Consider the following 15303-nt stretch of genomic DNA (forward strand, 5'->3'; position numbering starts at 1 on the left):
CTGCAGCGCGACAGAGCGCGGGAGGACGCTCTAGCCACCCAGGAGACGGCGAGACTCTTCCTGGGCCGCGCAGGACCCGGAGAAGATTCGAAAGAGGCCCGGGCCGTCGAGACAGGGCGGGAGGAGGGAACATCCGGGACTCTCGCCCATCTGGGGCGGGGGCGGGGCACGGCCGGGGGGCGGGGCTCGCTCCCGGGAGCCGAACCTGGAGGCCCCGGCGGCTGCGGCGGCGGCGGCGGCGGCGGCGGCGGCCGAGTTGGAGCAGTCGCCGCCCGTCAGGCCGCCGCGCGTTGTCTCTCGGCGGCGCGGCGCAACGCTTCTCCCGGTGGCGCGGCGGGTTCGGAGGGTCGGCCGCCGGGCACAGGTGAGGAAACCGCGGGCGGCCGCCTGGCCGGGGCCCTTTGTGCGGCCCGAGCGGCCCTCAGCCCGCATCCCCGCGGCCGAGGCCGGAGCGGACGCGGCGCCCAGCCGGCTGCCGCCCCGCCTCCGCGCCCTGCCCGCCTGGGTGGCGGGACCGGCGGCTCCTCTGCCGGGCCCGGCCCTTCCCGAAGCCGAAGCCGGGACCGCTCCCGCTTGCACTTGCGGAGCTCCCCGCAGGCCGGCGTCCCGGGGCCGGCTTTCCTCCTCCTCCTCCTCTTCCCTCCCTCCCTTCTCCTCCTCCCTTCCCTCCTCCCGCCGCCGCTACGCCGAGAGGCGTTGCCCGGCCTCTGGGCTCCGGGAAGAAGGATCTTTGTGAGCAGACCGAGGACAGACTCGTCCCGGAGGGATGGCAAGGGCCGCGAGAAGGTCCGTCCCGTCGGCCGTGGGGACGATAGACTAGCGTATGGGGGCGCGATGCCTCCGAGGCACCTGAGGTGGGAGGATGCAGCGTGTTCAGTTCTGGGAACACTTGTCGTGGTCCTAAGACTAAAGGATGCGTCTAACCAAAAATGGCTGTCTCCACTAAACCACGAAACCTCATTCATCAGGCCCTTGCCGAATACTAATGTTAAAAAAAAAAAAAAAAAGATTAACGTCTTTAAAAGGAGTAGTGTTTATGCATCACTCCACAAAGCTCTTACTTCCGAGTAGGACCCTTGGATTCCAGAGAAACAGAAACAAAAACGCTTTACTCAGTGATTCTTTGCTTGTCAAGCAGGAGGACCTGTGTTCTGGAATAAGGGAACCTTGTCCTACGGGGCTATGTGAAGTAAAATAAACATGATGCGTTTTACTGAGAGAAACAACGGCACAGCTTTCGTATGAAAACAAACATGATTGTATTATGGAGTAGAAGCCAAAAGTTGTGTCAGGGGTTAGATTAAAAAAAAATTTTTTTTTATTTGGAAACTTTCTTGAAGTTTGTTGCTGGGAGACTCTTTCCTCTAGCTGGGGGGTAGGGCGGGGAGGGGTTCTGTTCCGTTAAGTGGGAAATCTGGCAATATGAGGCCCGTACTTAAATGGGAAAGTTGGTGAGGCACAGGAGTCTAGCTTTATTTCCTTATGAACCATACCTAGAATGAGTGTCATCAGAGCCCAAAGCTGTTTGCAGTAATTTGCGATATTTTTTAATCGGTAATATTGCAAGTGAACTTGAAAGTGTTTTTGATGCCAACTATTGAATACATCAAAACTAACATTTGATACCCAACTTAACATGGTGCCTATTGTAGGAAGGCACCATGAAAATTTAGCCCTTGACACCACCTGTAAGTAATCAGAATGGGTCCAATTTCTTTATGTTGTTCACATGTAATCCTAAAGAGTTCACATTAAAATCCAGATTTCTGAGTTTTTGAGAAAAATCAGAGGATCTGGCAATATGAGGCCCGTACTGCCTAATGACCAGTTGGCCAAAAGGTTGCATGCCTTCAGGATGTCATGCTGTCGTGTCTGTTACAGTTCCTCACCACTTTTTATTGCATCACGCTTGACTTGGATTCACTCCTGTCCATTACCAATCTGAGTGATACAGTTATCTGAATTTGTAGCCCCAGGTTTTGCAGTATTGTTTCTTTCAAACTGTCTTGCTCTCTCTCAGAGATGCAAGTCAGCTTTGACTTCATTAAAAAAGGAGTAAGCTGCAAACTTGTGTGACCTCTTGGGATGAAAAGGAGGCTTTTCAAGTAGCAAATGATCTAGAGACTTTGGAAAGATATTTAGATGTGTACATTCAGGAAGAATGTAGGAATCCTTAGAAGTAACATATTAGCATTGTTAGAAGGTACTTTAGTTGTTCTAGTTCCAATGAATAAGAAGCAGAACTAGTGGTATTACATATTGTGTATTACTAGCATTCACTGATTTTGCATTCAAAATTAGGAAGAAGAGAAGTGGGCAATGTATAAGATATCCACAGTCAATTTCAGAGTGTGGCCGTGCTTTTAATAATATTGTGATACATTTGATTTCTTCTCAAAATTTTAATTTATAGACATTTAATACAACTTTAGCTATATTACATTTCTTTGGAGGGGTGTGCTTTAAGAGCACTGAATAGGTCAGGCCAACTGAAAGAAGAATTAACTATCTTTTTGTTGTTGTTAATCTGGATTTACAACACTTGATTATTCAGGAGTGGATTAACTGATGACTTAGGCTCTGACCTCACTCACTGCCCAACTGCCTTCTAAACCACTGACACTAGAGCTTAAGCTTTGAGAAGGGGGATGATGACAGTTGTGGAAGGAAGAAATTAAAGTCCTGTATGTATCTCAAATTGCTTTCTAAAGACATATAAAAAATGTAAAGCTCAATATCACTTAAATGCTTATCTATTTAACTTCCCAAATATATTTCACCTAACCAATTTTTAATTTTTTTAATAACAAATTTTTGAGGTAGAATTCACACATCACATTCAGTGAGTCTTAGTATAGTCACAGAGTTGTGTAACCGTCACCACAATGTAATTTCAGAACATTTTCATCACCCCCAAAGAAACCGCTTACCATTTTGGAGAACAATCTAGCAGGTCCTCTAAAGGTTAAATATAGAGATATCATATGACCCAACATTTTACATTCCACTAGCAGTATGTGAAAGTTTCTAATTTCTCCAAATCCTCACCAACACTTACTATTGTCATTTTGATTATAGCCATTCTAGTAGATGTGCAGTGGTATCTCATGGCAGTCTTGATTTGCATTTCCCTGATGACCAGTGATATTCAGCATCCAATTTTTGTGTTTGTTGGCCATTTGTATACTTCTTTGAAGACGCCTATATAGATTTTTTTTTTTTAGTAGCTTGGCTTACAAGCCGTTCTATTTATTTATTTATTTATTTATTTTATTGGTTGTGTTGGGTCTTCTTTGCTGTGCACGGGCTTTCTTTTTAGTTGCGGTGAGTGGGGACTACTCTTCACTGTGGTGCGCAGGCTCCTCATTGCCGTGGCTTCTCTTGTTGCGGAGTACGGGCTCTAGGCGCATGGGCTTCAGTAGTTGCAGCACATGGGCTCAATAGTTGTGGCTCACGGGCTCTAAAGCGCAGGCTCAATAGTTGTGGCGCACGGGCTTAGTTGCTCCGCAGCATGTGGGATCTTCCTGGAGCAGGGATTGAACCCGTGTCCCCTGCATTGGCAGGCGGATTCGCAACCACTGCGCCACCTAGGAAGCCCGCCTATATAGATTCTTTGCCTATTTTTTAATTGGGTTATTTATCATTTTATTATTTAGTTATGAGTTCTTTATATATTATAGACACAAATTTCTTATCGTATGTATGATTTGCAACTATTTTCTCCCATTCCATGGGATGTTTTTTCACTTTCTTTGTGGTATCTTTTGAAACACAGTTTTAAATTTTGATGACGTCCAGTCTGTTTTTTTTTTTTTCTTTTGTCACTTATGCGTTTGGTGTCTGTGTTTTGAGATCAACTCAGTTCAGTTCCAGAGTTAGCATCAGATCCCCCAACTTGAAGGGCAGGATCCCAAACAGATTGCCCTTACTTCAGACAACAGCTTCACGTAGGCTCCCGGTATGCCCACACTTCTGCCTGGCCAACTAGGCATTCCACAGTGCTCTCAGGGTCAGTAATTCACTAGAATAACTCAACTCCCTAAAAGCACTATCCTTATGATTACAGTTTTATTATAAAGGATACCACTCAGGAACAGCCACATGGAAGACACACTCAGGCCAAAGTCTGGAGGCAGCAGAGGAATTCCTTCTGTTTGTGGAACCTTGGCACATCACCCTCCCAGCACATCAGTGTTCACCAACTGGGAGTCTCCACTGAACTTTGATGTCCAGAATTTGTATGTGGGGTTTCATGACCAGGCATGATTGATTGATTCATTGACGCCGTGGTTGAGCTCAGTCTCCAGCCTTCCTCCCCTCTTGGGAGGTTGATCTGGCCCAAAGTTCCAGCCTTCTAACCAAATGGTTGGTCTTTATGGTGACACCAAGAAGATATCCAAAGGCCCAGAATGAGTCGCCTCATTAGCATGGCAAAGACACTCCCATCAATCAGGATATTCCAAGGTTGTTTTTTTTTATTTATTTATTGGCTGTGTTGGGTCTTTGTTGCTGCACACTGGCTATCTCTAGTTGCAAGCGCGGGCTGTTCTTCGTTGTGGTGTGTGGTCATTGCTGTGGCTTCTCGTTGCGGAGCATGGGCTCTAGGTGCGTGGGCTTCAGTAGTTGTGGCCCACGGGCTCAGTAGTTGTGGCTAATGGGCTCTAAAGCACATGCTCAATAGTTGTGGCACACGGGCTTAGTTGCTCCACAACATGTGGGATCTTCCCGGAGCAAGGATCGAATCCGTGTACCCTGTATTGGCAGGCGGATTCTTAACCACTGCGCCAGCTAGGAAGCCCCTATTAACTTTTTCTTAATTGAATGAAAGGTTCTTTAAATTCTACAGTGCTTTACAATTTTCAGAAGTTTCACATGATTTCATATAATCCCATAATAACCCTTTTTTTAATCCTCTACTCCTATATTTCCCCTCCCTCCTTCCCTCTCTGCACTGGTAACTACTAGTTGGTTCTCTGTATCTGTGAGTCTGCTTCTTTTTTGTTTTATTCACTAGTTAGTTGTATTTTTTAGATTCCACATGTAAGTGATATCACACAGTATTTGTCTTTTTCTGTCTGACTCATTTCACCTAGCATAATGCCCTCCAAGTCCATCCATGATGCTGCAGATGGCAAAATTTCATTCTTTTTTTATGACTGAGTAGTATTCCATTGTATATGCATATACCACATCTTACTTATTCATTCCTCTGTTGATGGACACTTAGGTTGCTTCCATACCTTGGCAATTGTAAGTAACACTGCTGTGAACATTGGGTGCACATATCTTTTTGAGTTAGTATTTTTGTTTTTTTTATATATAAACCCAGAATGGTTTTTGAAGCCCTGTGAGAACCATGGACAAAAATCAGATATTCTTCTTTCTCTTTTTTTTTTTTTTTTATAATTTTTAAAGGTTATACTCCATTTATAGTTATTACAAAATATTGGCTATATTCCCTGTGTTGTACAATACATCCTTGTAGCCTGTCTTACACCCAGTAGTTTGTACCTCCCACAAAAACCAGATGTTATTATACCACTGTGTTTTATCACCTAGCCAAAGAGAGTATCTTGAAACATGCTGCCATTCTGTTTTTTATATTTCACTCTAAAAATTTGATGCTGGTAAATCTATGCAAGCAAGTAGAGAGGTGCCCTAGCTGTTAATGATGTGATCTGTTCCACAGTTTTATGTTTACCCTAGAAAGTATGTTCTTAAAAACATATGAAAAGGTGAGCAGTTTCTCCTGCAGAAGTATTGAAAGGGTGTGTGGTCAGGGTTATCATTAATAAAATATAATATGCAGGGAAGATAACATTGGTACAGCTATGAATAAATAATTTCATTTCTTATAATAGGAATTACAAGGATTACATTTAGGGATTTCTCTTTTAGGCATCCTCCCTAGATTTAAATGTTAATTTTGCTGCTAACTTTACAAAAGATACTTGAATACCCAATATTAAACATATTAGAAGAATTTATAGAGAAATACTGTTTTCAGATGACATTTTTACTCAGTACCCATTACTTTCTCTTTGTAACTTTTTCATGTTTTATTTTTATTAGTTGTATTTCTATTACCTGCATATAGTGCGTTTATTATTTTATTCTGATTACAGAATTTATGTTAAAGGCTTGAATTATATTTTTAATTGCATACATTGAGACTTATTTTCTAAGTAAATATGTTACAGGAAAGAAAAGCCAAACATGCATAATACTTAGATAAATGGTTCAGAAAATCAGCTTTAATGCTGCTTAGTTATCCTTAAATATATATCAGTAATTACGTAAAAATGGTGTTCTAGAGGAGGCATACACAGATAAGGCCTGGTCCCTGCTTTCAAGGGAACCATTGATGTTAGCTGGATTTGCTCACAAAGAATACTACAAGGGAAAGAACTTGGGGAGGAATGGGTTTGAGGTTTACATTGGGACCTTGAAATCTCACCACCTGGGCCTTGGTTCAGGAAAACTGGCGTGGTAGTATAATCTGATAATTGAATGCCATTTCAAAATTATTCGTCTAACAAATATAACTAATAAGCAGGAATAGCCAGGTTGAGGTAACACCAGAGAGAGTGTGTTTTTTAAAATCTAAAGGAGAGGCCAGCAATGTCAAATGCAGAGTAAAGATCAAAATAATATAAAAATTTCTAGTGGAATTAGCAATTAATGTTATCAATCTCTGAGAAGGCCGTTTGTCTTTCTGGATTGAAAGGCAGAGGTAAATGCCATATTGAAAGGGGTTAAGAGTACGTAGAAAAAGCAACAGCCATTGCACCAGAAGTTTCAGCCTGTGCTGCACTCAGTCACTATAAATCAGTCCCTAAAGACTAATAAAATATGATCATTTCATCTCTGACACAACCTGAGGCCTAGACCTGCACTGACATAAACTACTTTGTATCAGAGCTTTATTTGGAATATTGACACCGATTATTTCCAGCACAATTCAAATCACTGTCCCCCTCAGTCATATTCAAATTGTGAGGTTTTCTCCCCAGCACTTATATCTGTGTTCCCCTCTCTGAGACCCTTACTCACCAGACTTCCCCACACTGGGAACTCCTTCAATTTCTTTATTCCTCTTTCTCCCTCAAACAGATCTTTACCCATAACCTTCACCCTTAGTGAAGGAGATACCTCTTTTGCTGTCAAGGGCCAGTCTCAACCTGGATGGTCTGAAGCCATCCAGGGAGGCCCTTTTTCTGCTGTCTTCAGCTCTCCAGATTGAACTTTCAACTTCCACCTCAGTGTCCTCTCATCTGAAAAGGTAAAAAAAGATTTTTCCTCTAGCCCCTGTCTTCTCTCTTACTTTCCCTTTACCACTTTGCTTCTACCAGTGAAGTCTCTTCCTCGCTGCATGCCCTCCTAACCCCACTGGAATCAAGCTATTTCTCACAGCACCGGACTGCGGTTGCCTTTCCTCACATTCCTGCTGCAAGTTTCATAAGACTGCTGAGCATTTGACATGACCAGCCACTCGCTCTGTGAAATTCTCTTCCTTATGGTCTACAATACCACTCTCTCCTGATTTTTAAGTCTATGTGCCTTTCCTTCTCTTCCTCTTTTAAAGGGCCCTTTTCTCTTTAGCTTTTAGTTGTTAATATTCACCAGGAACCTGTCTTTAGCCTGCCTCATGATATATAAACATGCTCAAGCTTGTATCATCTTCAAAACAAAATTTCTTTAACCTTTATTCCTCTTTAAGCTACTGTCTTACCTGTCAACATTTCTTTGCAGTATACTTAGTTCCTTTTTTTAAATTTAAAGACACAGAGCAAGATTTCAAATACCCCTTCCTGGAATGCATTCCCCAAACTTCATATACCAGTTTTTCAGTCCTCTCAGGTTATTGAGACAGCATTATTTTATCCGCCTCTGCTTATTCACAGTCTGTTAAAGCACTTGATTACAGTTTGCTTTGTATTATGTATAAATTTCTCCCTCATCAAATAGACTGTGATTTCCCTGAGGGCAGGAAAAAATTTTTTTTAATTTTTTAATGATACAGAAATCTCCTTCATGCCTTACACATAGTATGCAGTAAATGCTGGTTGAGGATTTTTTGGTTGGTTTTGTTATTTTGTTGTTTGCCGTGGGGAAAAGCCCAGTACACTGTGGTGGTTCAGGCAGGAGACCTGCGAATAAACAGCTATACTGTAATAAGAGTAGTTGTGGACTGATAAAATAGTGAATAATTGTGGTTACTCGCTTAGGAGGAGAAAAAGGGATATTGTTTCCAGACAGCTAGTTCTAGTAGCTTCAGAGATAATGAAAGGAGGAAAATGTGCGTAGTTACAGATGATGTAAAAAATGAGCACTGTTGATATAGGATGTTAATTAGTTAGGATGCTCTCAGCTACAGGTAGTATAAAACAGAAAACTTATAAATGGTTTCAACAATAAGGATATAATTATGATACATTAGGAAGTTTTGGGGAGTTCCAGGTAACTTGATATCAATGATCCAGATTCCTTCTTTCCCCTCCCCCTCCCCACCCTGGCTCTGCTATCCCTAAGTCTTCTTAAACCAGCTCCCCCCATGGCTCAACATAGCTGACACCACTTCAGGCATCATGTGCAAATGAATATCTCAAGGCAGAAAAGGTAACATTCCTTTTTAAGAGCCCAAGCCCCTTTTTAAGAGGGAAGAAAACCTCAGAATTATTACCAGCAAACATATCATGTCTCACTGGGGGTAATTGTGATACTTGCCCAGTACCTGTACCAGTTGCATGGCAAGAGGAATGAGAGCAGCACTGGGAACCTGTAATAAGTACGAATGCTTACACCTCACCCAGGCATACTGAATTGTGAAAGAAACGGGGGCGGAGGGGCATCATATTGTGTTAAACTAGCACTTCAAGAAGTAATTTTGATGAACACAGAGTTTGAGAACCACTGGCTTAGAGCAATCAGGATTCACCCCTTGGGGCTGGGGAATGTCCCCTGAAGGACATGAGTACCAGAAAGAGGATAAGAGAGAAGGGGGAAGGGAGGAACGGATGTTGGATACACAATCAAAAGTGTCTACATGGTTATTCAGGGAGCAAAGGGAGTGTCAGTTCCCTGTCTTTGTGTCAGTGACTATTGCACCCCCCCCTTATTCCCCTCCAGCTGGTCCTGCAGACTCCATGCTGAGCTGCCTGCTCAGTCCCTGAAGCAACGAACTGTACCTCAAAGATGTGACTTAGTTGTCACTTCTGATCATTATACCACCACTTACTGAGCTTAAAAAATATTTTTACATTAAAAGCTTTCATGGCAGATTTTAATAAGCATAAATTAATAAATAGTTTTCCTTTTTATAATTTTATTGTTTCTCTCTAGCTATAGTAACATTTTGCTTTTTGACAGGTTTCCTGTAAGACAGAAAAATGGAGGAATCTGTAAACCAAATGCAGCCACTGAATGAGAAGCAGATAGCCAATTCCGAAGACGGATATGTGTGGCAGGTCACTGATATGAATCGGCTACACCGGTTCCTGTGTTTTGGTTCTGAAAGTGGGACTTACTATATCAAAGAACAGAAGTTGGGCCTTGAGAATGCTGAAGCTTTAATTAGATTGATTGAAGATGGCAGAGGGTGTGAAGTGATACAGGAAATAAAATCATTTAGTCAAGAAGGCAGAACCGCGAAACAGGAGCCTATGCTCTTTGCCCTGGCCATTTGTTCCCAGTGTTCCGACATCAGCACAAAACAAGCTGCCTTCAAAGCTGTTTCTGAAGTTTGCCGCATTCCTACACATCTCTTTACTTTCATCCAGTTTAAGAAAGATTTGAAGGAAAGCATGAAATGTGGCATGTGGGGTCGTGCCCTCCGGAAGGCCATAGCAGACTGGTACAATGAAAAAGGTGGCATGGCCCTTGCCCTGGCTGTTACAAAATATAAACAGAGAAATGGCTGGTCTCACAAAGATCTGTTAAGATTGTCGCATCTTAAACCTTCCAGTGAAGGTAAGCGTAACATCTTCATGCTGGGGGTGTGGTGCAGACATCCAATAAACAGCAAACTTTTATTTGACAGAAGACAATTGTATAATATTTTCTAGAAATAGCCTTTCATTCTCAAAACACATTGATTGACTAATTCATATATGTTTAATGCCAACCTAGAATTAAATACCTAGACACTAATGATCAAGAGCCAAATGACAGATTTGCGGGTTGGTACTCTAAATCTTAAAATGTCACCATGCTAACTAGAGTGCTCACCCCCGCGATTACAGATTATGAGAGCAGCATGGACAGGACTGAAGTTGTAGGAAGCAAAAGAGTTCCTTGCCTGTAGATGGCAGTCAGCCAGGCTGTACTGCTCTAGTCCCTTTTTTCCCCTCCCTGTCTTCCTAGGACAAAGTTCCATGAAACCTAAAGGCTACCAGAAATAGTGCTGAGCTTAACAATCAGGATGTTAATTGCCTCCAAGCGGTCAACGAGGGGTTGTGGTAACTTGGGGCAGTTTTTCTATGTCTATGGGAAGAGACTTGAGAAGTTAGTTGGATCTACAATAACTCTTTGGTCCTTCTTAGAAGGGAAATAAGAAAAACTTCTGCACAGGAATAATTTTGTGTGAACTTTCACAAAATGAACGTGTCCAAATTTGACATTTTTTTTTTTTTACAGCAGAAGTGAAACTTGAAAAGACAGCCCCTCATATGGGTTCAGATTTCAGTTCTACTTATTACTTTGTGTACTTATGCCAAGTAACTTAACCTTTCTGAGTTTCTGTATCTTCATCTATTAAGAAAGGTAGAAAGGGAATAACCCTTAAAATTATTGTGACTAAATGTGATAGTGTGTATTAAAATACACGCACAGTTCCTAACAAAAAGTAAACAGCAGTGTTGGTCCCCTCCCCTCCCTCCCACATAGCTTGTGGAATACCTTCATACATAGAATCTCCTCAGTAATTCCTAACCTAGCACTTTTTTTTCACTATAAATGGACTTTTTCAAATGAAGTTTAAGCAGTTAATTACTATAAATATTTATATACACAAAAACATTTATATTTTGGTTTTTTTATTAGAAATTACATGCTTGTTTCATTTATTTATTTATTTATTTTATTTTATTTCACCACGCACCTTGTGGGATCTCAGTTCCCTGACCAGGGATTGAACCCAAGCCCTCAGCAATAAAAGCGCAGAGTCCTGATGACCAGGGAATTCCCTACGTGCTTGTTTTTAAATAGCTGGATAATACAAAAATATATAATGCAGAAAGTAGTCCTACCCTTCAAAAGAAATCACTATATATATGTTGTGTATTATTCCCCATTTTTCCTAAATATATACTATGTTTTATTTTTTTAATTTTATATATTTTCTTAGTTTCAGTTAAAAGTATATTATTGATATTTTTTCAGGTCAGTAGAAATAATTGCATATGTACCATTATATGAATATAGTTTATTTAGCTAGTCTCTTAATGACAGTTAAGTAGCTTCTGGTTTTCTATACTATTAAAAAAATACTACATTGAAAAAACTTGGTTAGTATAAATGTTTCTATAATTTCTATAATGGTTAAATCTATAGAGAGTATATGAAAGTAGCTCCTTTCCCACATTTGAACACTGACTATTAGCATTGTTTTTTAATCTTTGCCAATGATAGATGAAAAATTTTATCTTGTTATTTGAATTTGTGAGTTTGGACAAAAGCTCATCTTTTCATATGCTTACTGATTATTTGTATTTTTTGTGGATTATATTATATCTTTTTCTTTTTACCTATTGAGTTGCTATTTTTAATATTGATTATAGTTACCATTCATTCATTTAACAAATATTGAGCAGCTACTGTAGATGGGTGCAGTTCTCAGAACTTGGAAGCAAGTATAGGAATTAATCATTTGTTATTATATACATTGCATGCATTTTCACCCCATTTTTTTTCTTTGTCTTTCCAGTTTTTTGGTGGAGGGGGTTGTTGCTGGCACAGTGAAGTTTGGAATTTTAATGTAATCACACTTCTCTGGGGACTTCCCTGGTGGTCCAGTGGTTAAGACTCCACCTTCCAATGCAGTGGGTGTGGGTTCAATCCCTGGTCGATCAAGATCCCACATGTCTCATGGCCAAAAAAATTGAAACATAAAACAGAAGCAGTATTGTAGCAAATTCAATAAAGACTTTAAAAATGGTTCACGTCAAAACAAAAACAAAAAACTTGTTTCTCTTTATAGGTTTTTGTTTTATGTTAGGTTTAGAAAGGCTGTTTCCAACCTAAAGTCATAAAAATACTTACCTGTGTCGTTGTTGTTTAACACATTCATTTTAAACTTTTGATCCAGTATAAGGAGACTCCAGCTTTATTTGTCTCTTCAGACCCTGTGGTGGTGTGGACCTAAGTGGTAGTTCTAACTGGAAAAATTAGTTTCTGAATTTGTGCAAATAGTTATTCTGAGTTTTGAATTTTTGGTCTATAAAGTGAGAAATTAGTAGATAGTCCCTAAACTTACTCCCACATATAGGATGCTTTAATTCTAGATTTTTGAGGGCAGAACTCATACTTGAAACTTTATAATAATAGTACTGTGTTTAGGCATAGAAGATCCCTAGGCTCCTCAGAGCCTAGAGTTTGAAAACAAACTCTAAGCTACAAATAAGTCACTGAAATGTGTATTTAAACAGATAAAACAAGTCAAAATGTGATTCAGCTAATCAGGTGTTTATTCTGTACCTACTTTGTGGCCAGCACAATTCTAGGACTTGAGTAAGACAAAAATAAGAAGACAGCCTTTTTGAAAGTTTTATTTTAGTTGGAAAGACATAGAAAACCTACTCACATGAAACATTAAGTCATTTAAGGTAATGTAAGATTTCATATTAAGATCTGTAAGATAGCAGGAGTCAGAATACTTTAAAAGTTCCTGCATGTTAGTATTAACTTTTGATCTAATTATTTAAATTAGAGTTTAGAAATAGCACACAGGCTCCACCTACCTTAGAGATATATTTAATTTGGCTGCACAATATTTCAGAAAAATACGAATCCTTTGCCAATATCACGTAAAAATCTATATTGTACCTTCTATTGAAAATATATTTTTTTGGCAGCACCAAGCGAGTATTTCAGTAAAACATTTGTCAGGGCATACTCTCTAGCTCACCATAGCCCTACCCACTGTCTCATATCAGTGGCCTCATTCTTTTATTTATTTTACCTACATTTTTCCCATAGCACTTGGAATTTGATAATTCACTCCCCCGTCTCACCTTTTACAGAAGTGGAAATTAAGGCTTAGAACGATGGATCACACAGCCATTTATTGGCAACATGTAAGCTAGAACCCACGTTTCTCAAACCTCCCCAACCCAGAGCTCTTTCAGCTGTTGAAAGGAATTGTAGAAGAAATGAACACATTATTTTCCCTTTTTAAAAAATTCAGCTTGTAATACTTTCTCAGCTACTAAAGAAAAAATTACAAATTACCTACCTACCTGTCTACTTCCACTTACCTCTACAATTTATAAATGCATATTTATTTAACAACTAAAAGGGCAAGTGAATATGAGATTAATTGAGGTAGGTCTGTACTTCAGTGAGTTGTTCTGAGATTGTGGACCTGAGATAGGCGCTGTGTGCCAAAGGTTCCAATGCTAGTGCTTCAAAAAAGTGAATAAATAAAAGTTCTGTAATGAAATGATTTAGCATATGGGAGTTTTTCCTCCAAAGTCTCATGTTGAAACAGTTATGATAGAAAATTAGCAGACTCCATTTGCTTAAATGTGTTTGTCATATCATGGAAAGTAGCATCTCGGTTTAAACTCCTGTGTATGTAGATGCACCTTTCACATAATGCATTCTCAGTAACATGTCCTGTTCTTTACCTGCTAATCCTACATGCCTTTTAAATTCTTCATTTTGTTAAAGGACTTGCTGTTGTCACCAAATATATTACAAAGGGCTGGAAAGAGGTCCATGAAATGTATAAAGAAAAAGCACTTTCTGTGGAGACTGAAAAATTATTAAAGTATCTGGAGGCTGTAGAGAAAGTGAAGCGCACAAGAGATGAACTGGAAGTCATTCATCTGATAGAAGAACATAGACTGGTTAGGGAGCATCTCCTAACAAATCACTTAAAGTCTAAAGAGGTAAGTAAATTATAACATGTTACAGCATGTGATTAAACATGAAGAATTTATGCTGTGTATTAAAAGGATAAATTGTGGGTAATGCTTTTAAAAAATAATTCATTAATACTTTAAATTGTTTGTTTGCCTTCCAATTTGCGGGATCTTAGTTCCCCAACCAGGGATTGAACCTGGGCCCCAGCAGTGAAAGCGCGGAGTCCTAACCACTGGACCCCCAGGGACTTCCCTAAAAAAAGTAATTTAAATATATCTTAAAGTTAACGTTTATTTAAAACACCTAACACAATGCCCAAATGTAGTTGGTATTCTGTAAGTATGCGTTTCACTCCAGAAAATGTGCTGGTTAATTTGCCTCGCTAATTAAAATAAATAAATAAAATTCTTATGTGCAGTTCCTTTACAAAAAATACTTCACTTTCTTACTCTAGTGAAGAGCAAATTATTTTGTTTGATGAATCTTTGACCAGTTAACACAAATTTTTATTTAGAAAGTGCTTTGAAGCCCGAAAGAAAGCCTTAAAGACTATGTTATTAATTGATGTAGCTGTGTTATACGTATTCATTTACCCTCAATTCCTTATATTTCTACCTATGTTATTGCAATAGGTGTGGAAGGCTTTGTTACAAGAAATGCCTCTTACAGCATTACTAAGGAATCTAGGAAAGATGACCGCTAATTCAGTGCTTGAACCAGGAAACTCAGAAGTGTCTTTAGTGTGTGAAAAACTGTGTAATGAAAAGCTCTTAAAAAAGGTAAGCATTACCTTTGTTAACTACTACTAATTGTGAAAAAGTTAGATCCTAAATTTTAGAAATGTGGTCGGCACATTTTTCGGTATTCAGAGACTTTTATCATATCACATTGCATGGACTCTTAAATCTAAGATTAAAATGTCTTCATTTTTCTCTTTTCTTTATAAAATAGATTTATTAGCCACAATAACAAAAATCTAAGAGAAATAATTACTGTTTTTCACTCGAATTTGACATTTGCTTTATGTCTTGTGTTTCTAGGCTCGTATACATCCATTTCATGTTTTAATTGCATTAGAAACTTACAAAACAGGTCATGGGCTTAGAGGAAAACTGAAGTGGCGCCCTGATGAAGAAATTTTACAAGCTTTGGATGCCGCTTTTTACAAGACGTTTAAGGTAATGGTTTGATTTTTGTTTTAAAACAGAAGACCCAGCTAGG

General features: G+C 39.6%; 2 protein-coding genes across 4 annotated transcripts in view; one reads left to right on the forward strand and one right to left on the reverse strand.

The window, feature by feature from the left end:
- UCHL5 (ubiquitin C-terminal hydrolase L5) overlaps nt 1–279 on the reverse strand; it is a 44427-nt gene extending 44148 nt beyond the window's left edge. For both annotated transcript variants that reach the window (XM_057729226.1, XM_057729225.1), the window contains exon 1: nt 1–279. In XM_057729226.1, the coding sequence (XP_057585209.1) occupies nt 1–133 (133 nt within the window). In that variant the 5' untranslated portion in view covers nt 134–279.
- Nucleotides 227–15303, forward strand: part of RO60 (Ro60, Y RNA binding protein) — a 26886-nt gene continuing 11809 nt past the window's right edge. Inside the window, exons 1-5 of one of the 2 annotated variants that reach the window (XM_057729222.1) lie at nt 227–364; nt 9370–9969; nt 13888–14108; nt 14715–14861; nt 15123–15260. In XM_057729222.1, the coding sequence (XP_057585205.1) occupies nt 9390–9969; nt 13888–14108; nt 14715–14861; nt 15123–15260 (1086 nt within the window). In that variant the 5' untranslated portion in view covers nt 227–364; nt 9370–9389. Of the gene's footprint in view, nt 365–704; nt 787–9369; nt 9970–13887; nt 14109–14714; nt 14862–15122; nt 15261–15303 lie in introns of those variants that run through there. The other variant, XM_057729223.1, reaches the window with a different exon arrangement.

This window comes from Hippopotamus amphibius, chromosome 3, assembly GCF_030028045.1.
Source record: "Hippopotamus amphibius kiboko isolate mHipAmp2 chromosome 3, mHipAmp2.hap2, whole genome shotgun sequence".
NCBI lineage: Eukaryota > Metazoa > Chordata > Mammalia > Artiodactyla > Hippopotamidae > Hippopotamus > Hippopotamus amphibius.